General features: G+C 46.5%; 1 protein-coding gene across 1 annotated transcript in view; it reads left to right on the top strand.

The window, feature by feature from the left end:
* The first annotated feature begins 26 nt into the window (after positions 1-26).
* The window catches only part of DENND11 (DENN domain containing 11), a 29,042-nt gene continuing 21,137 nt past the window's right edge, over positions 27-7,931 (top strand). Inside the window, exon 1 of the mRNA XM_044441033.1 lies at positions 27-288. Coding sequence (XP_044296968.1) covers positions 36-288 — 253 coding nt within the window. The 5' untranslated portion in view covers positions 27-35. The remainder of the gene's footprint in view (positions 289-7,931) is intronic.

Below are 7,931 nucleotides of genomic sequence, written 5' to 3'. Positions count from 1 at the left end.
GCCCCTCACCTCGGCGCGCCGCAGCTGGCTGGGCCATGGTGGAGCAAGCAGACGACGCGCCGCTTCTGTTCTGGGCCGAGGGCCCGGCCGTCTCCTTGCCAGAGCCGGTCGAGCCCGGCGGCTGGCGGGGCTCTTGCGCCTCCTCGGCATGGGGAGGCGGCAGCAAGGGCGAGCCGGGCGGCAGCCGTCCCGGGGGGCGCCTCCAGCAGCTGCGGCAGCCGGAGCGCGAGCAGGTGGAGGAGGACCAGATCGTGGCGGTGTTCGTGGTCACCTTCGACTCCCGCACCGGTAAGGATGGCGACGGCGGCGGGAACCAGTGCACACGACCTCCCACCGTTCCGCTCGTTTTTCTGCACTGAAAACGAAACCTTGGGTTTTGCACCCACCCCCTTTGCATTCGGCTTTGCGCGCGATGGCTGGTTGCTTCTGCAGCAACAACCTCCTCTCTCAGAGGTTGGATGGGGAGGGGGGGGCGGGAGTCATGTCTCTCTGACCATGTGCAGAGCGCGCTTTCTTTCGCCTCTCCATGTAAGTGAATTGCAGCGTTCTGTGCGATTCGAGGCCTCGGTTTCCACGTCGGAGGGCGGGACTCGTCTGATATTTACCTTTCCCTCAGGTTGGTCATAAGGAAGGATGTGCTGGCTTAATCCCACTGGCTCATAATACATGGAGAATACCTCAATGTAGATAGAGGGTCCTCCGCCTGTGAAGAGGATTCACACCTGTTTGCTCTTTGGATTTCCCCAGAAGACAAGTGGACTCCCCCCCCCATCACACACACACGTGCGCACGCATACACATATGTTCTCCTTTTATTTTTATTTATTATTTTTCAATTTATATCCTGCCTTTTTCCTACAAAGGGCTCAAGGCAGCTTACATCATTCTCCTCCTCCATCTTATCCCCACAACAACAACCCTGTGGGGTAGGTTGGGCTGAGAGTCTGTGACTGGCCCAAAGTCACCCAGTTGGCTCCATGGCTGAGTGGGGACTAGAACCCAGATCACCTGAGTCCCAGTCCCATGCTCTTAACCACTACACCACACTGGCTTTTCATAGAAACAAGCCTCCCCTGATTGTCCTCTGCTTCCTCTTTAACCTTTCACGAGGGAGATTTCTCTAAAACAACCTTTCTACATTTGGGGTGACAGGGATGAGTCCAATAGATGCTGCACTACAATTCCCAGCCCAGCATGATCAATGGCTTGGGATGATGGGAGTCATGGTCCAAGCTCATTTAGAAACTGAAGGTTAGAAAGGCTGCTGGAAGATTTATTGTTTGATTTGAATCCCACCTTTCCACCAAAAAAAGGTACTCCAATTGATTAAAATAGAATAAAAATGGACACAACTCTAATTATACAGTTAAAACAAATAATTACAAACAACCACAGCAATACATATCAAGCTCTCAACCCAACAGACCCACTTATAGGCCAAAGGTGTTCTTGGATAAGCAAGTCTTTGTGTGCTCACAGAAGGGCAACAGAAAGGGAATGAACCTAGCCTTTTTTGGAGGAAGTTTGGCTACTAAAAAGTTGAACCACTGGGTGCAGCCACTGAAAAGGGCCTCTTTTGATCTCTAACAAATACACCTCAAAAGAAGGCCCTGACCAGGGTATCTTAAGAATCAGGAAGGCTCATTATGCAAGTAAGTGCTCTTTCAGTTAGTCTGGCTGTTACCAGCACTTTGTATTTTGCCCAGAAACAGAAAGTAGCCAGTGAGACTGGTGTAACAAGGAAGTCACATCTTCTCCATAACTGTTCCCAGTCAACAGTGTGGGCTGCAGCCTTCTGGACCCACTGAAGTTTCAGACCAGTTTTGACAGCAGCCCCATGTAAGGTCTGTTGCAGTAATCCCAATGGAAAGTAATTGAAGCATGCATGACTCTGGTCAGATCAGACATTTTTAGGAATGAGAGCAAGTGATAAGGCATGTGTGGACTAATACCATCTCCATTCCCTGCATTTGGAGGAGCATCTGCCAGAGGTAGTAGAGCATACACTTCAGCCCGTAGCATGTACAGCTGCAGCTCCTGGATAAAATCCCGGGCTGGCATCAGAGGGAGATATGGCTGGGCACCCGCCAAGGGCCCACCCTCTTGGGCCTGTGGCCAAAAGCAGCCTGGAGTTGTGCCTCCTCTTCACTGTTGTCACACTGCCTCTCGCTCTGGTCCAGACAGCAGTAACAGTGAGGGGAAGCACCCATCCCATGACCTGCTTGCTTGCTGGTTCTCAGCCTGTCAAGCAAACTAGTGCTAGCACTGATGAAAAAGTGTGAGAGGCAGGAGTAGCCAGAGACAAAGGCAGCAAGAAGGCAGACTCATAGATGAGGAGGGGCACCATGGGTTTCCTGCCCTCAAAAACCTAAAGCAAGCTCTGTTATGCTCCCTGGCACCTGGAACAGTCACTGTATATGTGCTCATCCTGTTCAGCACCTTTCGAGACCATTGACTTTGATCTAAGATCTTTGGGGGACACAGATGTTGAATAGGGCCTCCCCAAGGCATTTTGGTGTCTGGTGTGGGAAGTACATGTGTCTCTCCATCCTGCTCTGAATGGCGGCATCTTTCCACGTCCATGAGTACCTTTTCTTTCTCTGGACAACATACCCATGTCCAAGAGAGCCTTTGCCTATTGACCAGTATTAAAATGAAGTAAGTAAATAAATTTCCAGGAATCACAGCTATCCCATCCCCAAGCAGGTGGGTATATTTGGATGGACACTGTGAGCTTAGCAGTTCTATCCTAGCAGAACTGACAGTATTGTTCTGCACGGACTGTCAGAGTTTGGAAGATAAAAGCTCCTTGGTAGAAGAGCACATTTCTTCAGGATTGCTGATGCGAAAGAATCCATGGGAATTCTAGGCCTTGCCTCACTCCAAACTCCTGAGCCTTCCCTGTGCTGAGTATTAACTAGGTCCTCAAGGAAATGTGCTGTTCCTTTTCCTCCCTTAAACTTTGCCTGAAATGCAAGAGTGTAAACATCACCCAGTGAGATAAGGTCTGTATGTGAAGTGTGAAGCCTTTGTCCCCTTCCCAGTATTCCCGCTTTTGTAACTGTATTGATTATGCTCAGACAAGAGTAGGAAACACATGGCCATCCCGACAATGTTGGCCTCGTAGTTCCTACAAGCCACCATAGCTATTGGTCAGAGATGAGGGACTTTGGGGTCAAACAACGTCTGGAGGAACAGAGTTCTGTGTTAGAATTTGTTTACCTATATATAAGAACCCTTCCCCTGCATCTCCTGTGTTAGTAGAGCATAAGATCACTCCATGCAATTATTTGGTGGTGGAATCAGGACCGGCAAATGGACCTGCATATTGTCACAGCATGTCACTAGTTTACAGGACTCACTGCCATGAGACACAGTGATGGTTGCGGTCTTAGATCAGCCTTTCACCACCTGATGTCCTCCAGGTGTTGTGGATTATGATTCCCAGCATTCCTGGCAATTGGCCGTGATAGCTAAGGCTTATTTCGATTTCGATTTTCAATTTATATCCTGCCTTTTGCAGTTGAAGTCCAAAAAACCTGGTTGAGGAGGACTGGTTTAAATAAGAGATAGTAATAGTAATGTTATGGTGGAGAGGCCTCTTCTCAATCTTACTTTCACAGATAAAGATGATGCATTGAAGAATCTTTTCTTCAAGGATGTGTTAACCATTACATGCAATGGTAAGCTGGAATTCTGGTGATCCTAGTTTATTGCACCTCTGACTCCCCCTTAGTTTAAATAGTCCTTGTGGTGGAGATGCTATCAGGAGTAGAATAGTTAATGCCTTCACTGAAGTAAAGTTGTGGACCTGATGCTCCCAACAAAGCCAGGAGTTGTCAACCCCAAACAAACCCTGGTTTGTGCTTTTGGCTCCTACTGAACAAAAAAGGCCTGGAGGACAGTTTGGAGGACACTCTCAGCTTTTGATTCCTGGTTACAGTAGTCACTCCCATTGCAGCAGGAGTGAACTGGTTGCCTGTATGAATAATACAAGCTTACAGCTCATTCCTAGTAAGACAAGATTCTGTGGAATCCTGTCCTATCACTGCATGCATTATAGCCATTGCAAGCTAGAACAGTCTGATTGTGACATCTTAGCTGACAAGGGAAACCACTTGGCACGTGCTTGGAAGCACCTATCTGTGTTAGTCCATGTATTCCTTTATATGCAAAGTGCTGGTTAATGTTTTGCTCTGGGAAATAGATCCTCAGTAAAAATGAAGAGACTCCTGCGAGTCCCTTGGACCACAAGGAGATCAGACCTGTCAGTCTTAGAGGAGATCAACCCTGACTGCTCTTTAGAAGGCCAGATACTGAAGATGAAACTCAAATACTCTGAGAAGGAAGGACTCACTGGAGAGGAGCCTAATGCTGGGAACAATTGAAGGCAAAAGAAGAAGGGGCCGGCAGAGAATGAGGTGGCTAGGTGGAGTCACTGAAGCAGTCGGTGTGAGCTTAGGTGGAGTCCGGGGGATGGTGGAGGACAGGAAGGCCTGAAGGAATGTTGTCCATGGGGTCGTGACGGGTCAGACACCACTTCGCAACTAGCAAGCAAGCAAAAAATGAAGAACAGCTTCTTTTTAAGGATAAGCAGAACAGTAGAAGTCTTCATTGCAGCATTTTGGTGATGTGAATTTTGGAGTATTTGAAAATTTCTCCTTTGTGTTGTGGTTTCCTTTACTTGTTTCATGGACATGTCTCAAAGTTTCAACAGAGCCGAGGTGTCAGTTGCAGTAAACTCTGTGGAAATACTCGTGGCCAATAGCTGCATGATGATGCTCCTTTCAACACTACCTGTTTATGCCTCATTGAAACGAGTTTGTCGCAGTAAAATTGCAGTCCTGTGTACACTTGCATGGAAGTAAGTGGCATAGTGATTAGAATCTTGCACTGGGACTTGGAAGATCTGCATTCTAGTTCCTTGTCAGCCATTATTTATTTATTTATTTAAAACATTTCTATGCCGCCCCATTCGCCGAAGCCTCGGGGTGGCTCACAACATAAAATTAAAATATAATATGATGCTCTCTAGGTAACCTACCACACAGGGCTGTTGTGAGGAAAAAATGAAGAGGAAGAGGAGGATAATGTAAGCTGCCTTGGGTTCCTTGCAGAAGAAAGCAAGCTATAAATATAATAAAATTCTTTGGATATTATATGACAGTCACACATGACACAGTAACCTGGAACAGGTTAATGCAGATGGCTTGTTCTAGTTTGGACCCAGTCTTGATTCTAGGATGATCCTTCATGTACCTATGGCTCACCCCTCTGCCCAAACGCACCCTTGTGTCTGACTGTGCCACAGTTGAATCACATATGTACCTTGGAGTAACGTTGAGCAGCATCTTGGTTTCCTGAAGCTTGCTCATAAAAGCTTTGTTTCAAGAGTACCTCTCTTGCATGGTCCCAAAATGTCTTGCAAATTCTGTTGCCTCATGATGCAAAGCCTGCTCAAGTTGATTATGAAACTATAATGAATAGGTGTGTGATGACCACTGAGTGTGTGTTAGGATGTTGCTTCATGTTTATCTGAAATTGCTATATGGTGGTGTTTACATCATGTGGCTGCCAATGGAGTAGACATACTTTCAAGATGGGGTGGATGAGGACTAACTCTCCAGTGAGGAAGTTGCTAATGCAGGCTGTCTCTCTTCCCCCCTCCACCAGAAATACTTGGAAGGTGACTTCAGACTTGTTATTTGTTCAGTGAGATTTGTTCAGTTGACAATTACAACAGCCTTGTAAGAAAGCCAACAAAAGTTGCAAGCTAGCAGAAGATTTCACCAGAGTGCTGTGTAGCAAGTAGTCCATGTATCTTTGCTGGCCACAGAAAAAGGTTATGCCCATTCTCTGCCTGGAAAGGCAGGCTTCTCGCTTTTCAGCAGGATTTTAAAAAGCTATTTACCAAGCGTGCTGGCAAAGGAGAGACAGATCATTGTGGTCCTTCCTTTGCCTTCCCTCTGCATTTCCACGCTGCCTGAAGAGGAAAAGCTGTTTTCCTTCCCCTGCGCTTTGCATGGAAGCCAAGTGGGTTGTTGGAGGGAGGGAGGGAGCAGGTGGAACTCCTGGTTGCTTGGGATCATCAAGTCTGATTTACAAAGGAAAAACTTTTGGGACCAGCCCTACCATCACTCAAATGGCAGACACTTGGAGGCAGCGGTAAGGTGCTGGAGATGGGAGCTGGTTGTCCAGCATCCCCTATGCTGTCCTGCTGAATAAAGAGTTAACTGTCAGTCCAGTTAGCATCTGTGTGTGAAGGAGGACCAGGATGCTGCCATCTTTCCCTTTAGCTCAGGAAGCTAAATGTTTTGGGCCAGCACTGATTGTGCCATTGTCAAGTTCTAGAATAGAAGTTCCCAATCTTTTTGCATTGGTAGGCACACTTGGGAATTAGAGAAATTGTTGAGGACATCAGCACAGAATGCCTAATTAGTGGATCACCACTTTGATGTCTATTTGTTGTAGACATTTTGGGCTGTGACTTAGGAAAAAAATCCTATTTTAGGTTTACTGGACATGTCTCTTTAATAAGGGAGTGTATAATTGAGCTAATTGCTGGTGGTGCGGTGCAGCTATTTGTTTAAAATAAGCTAATGCTTATTTTAAACAAATGTTTTGACAGAGTGCAGTAGTTGTTTGTTTTTGGGAGGAGGCTATTTTGCAGATAAAGTTTGTACTGGAACAGCCATTAATATTCACTGAGGTGCACACTCTTTAAAATTATTTACCTGTTTCATGGAGATCAACAAATGAAAGGGGAAATGGATTCTCCTTTTGAGTGCTGAAAGACGGATACCACAACGCCGGGACATTAAGTGCTCACATCTGCAATGCTATGGAGTGAAGACTTTGCAATGCTTTCAGTATATGAACGGATGGCGTATAGTTGCCAACTTCAAGTGGATACTTAATGTGGATATTTGATTCACTTTTGTTGAAGCCTATGTATACTTGCTAGAAAGTTATATGCATTTCTTATAAATCCATGAACATATATAAAACATGGGGACAATAACATTTAAAAACTAAAGCTTTTTTTTTTTTTTCAAATGTATGCAGGCTCCACACTTGGGTACTTCTTCACGGGCACAGTTTGAAGTGCCCACAGGCACTGCATTGGGGATCCTTGTGTAGGATGTTTGGCTTGCATTTCTAGCAAGTTATAATTGGTGGTTGCCACTGATTTCCCCTCTCTTCTCCCCCTTGTTAGGGATGTCTGTCTGTCGGCAGCTTCCAGGACTCTGGCACTGCTGGTGTCTGCCATAGGCCCTTCTCAGTTCTATTTTTTCCTGGTCTAATATTGACCTGGTAACTGGATATTTCCTTTTCATTATCCAGAAGGCCCTGGACAGAGAGTAGTTAAACTCAGCTGCACAGCATCTCTTGGAGTGCTAGAAATGCAGCCTGTCAAGCCCAGCAGGATCCTTGACAAAGGAAGGGAGCCCATCAGAGGACACCTTGTCCATGACCCTCTCCAACCTGGAATTGGCAAAAGCAGCTGAAGATTCTCACTCTGCCTTAGCTTTCTTTAAAGACTGCAATTCCAGTGTAAGCACAGTCCCAATCTACCAGCCCTCCTCTTCCCATACCTGGCTGGGTATTCCTGCCTTGTAGAGTCTGAAGACATGCTGTTCTGAGCATCACATCCCATTGGAAAGAGGAGTGTGGGTGAAGAGTTGGGAGCCAGTCCCATGCTGGGTGGGAGACCAAGCATGGCTCAGAGGCTCTGTGAAAGCAGCCCACATGGTTAGTCTAGTTAAAATCAAGAGATAAGCTGAAGCAGGTGTTTAGCTCAGTGTCAGAGCATCTACCTTGCATGCAGAAAGTCCCAAGTTCATCCCTATCATCTGTAGGTAGGACTAGGAAAGAATCCTGCCTGCAACCCCAAAGAACTGCTGGCAGTTTATAGATATGGGCAAGGTGGA

This window comes from Varanus komodoensis, unplaced genomic scaffold, assembly GCF_004798865.1.
Source record: "Varanus komodoensis strain SLA01 unplaced genomic scaffold, ASM479886v1 scaffold39, whole genome shotgun sequence".
Taxonomy (NCBI): Eukaryota; Metazoa; Chordata; class Lepidosauria; order Squamata; family Varanidae; genus Varanus; species Varanus komodoensis.
Note: the sequence above shows the minus strand (reverse complement) of the source record. Positions and strands in the feature narration are given on the sequence as shown.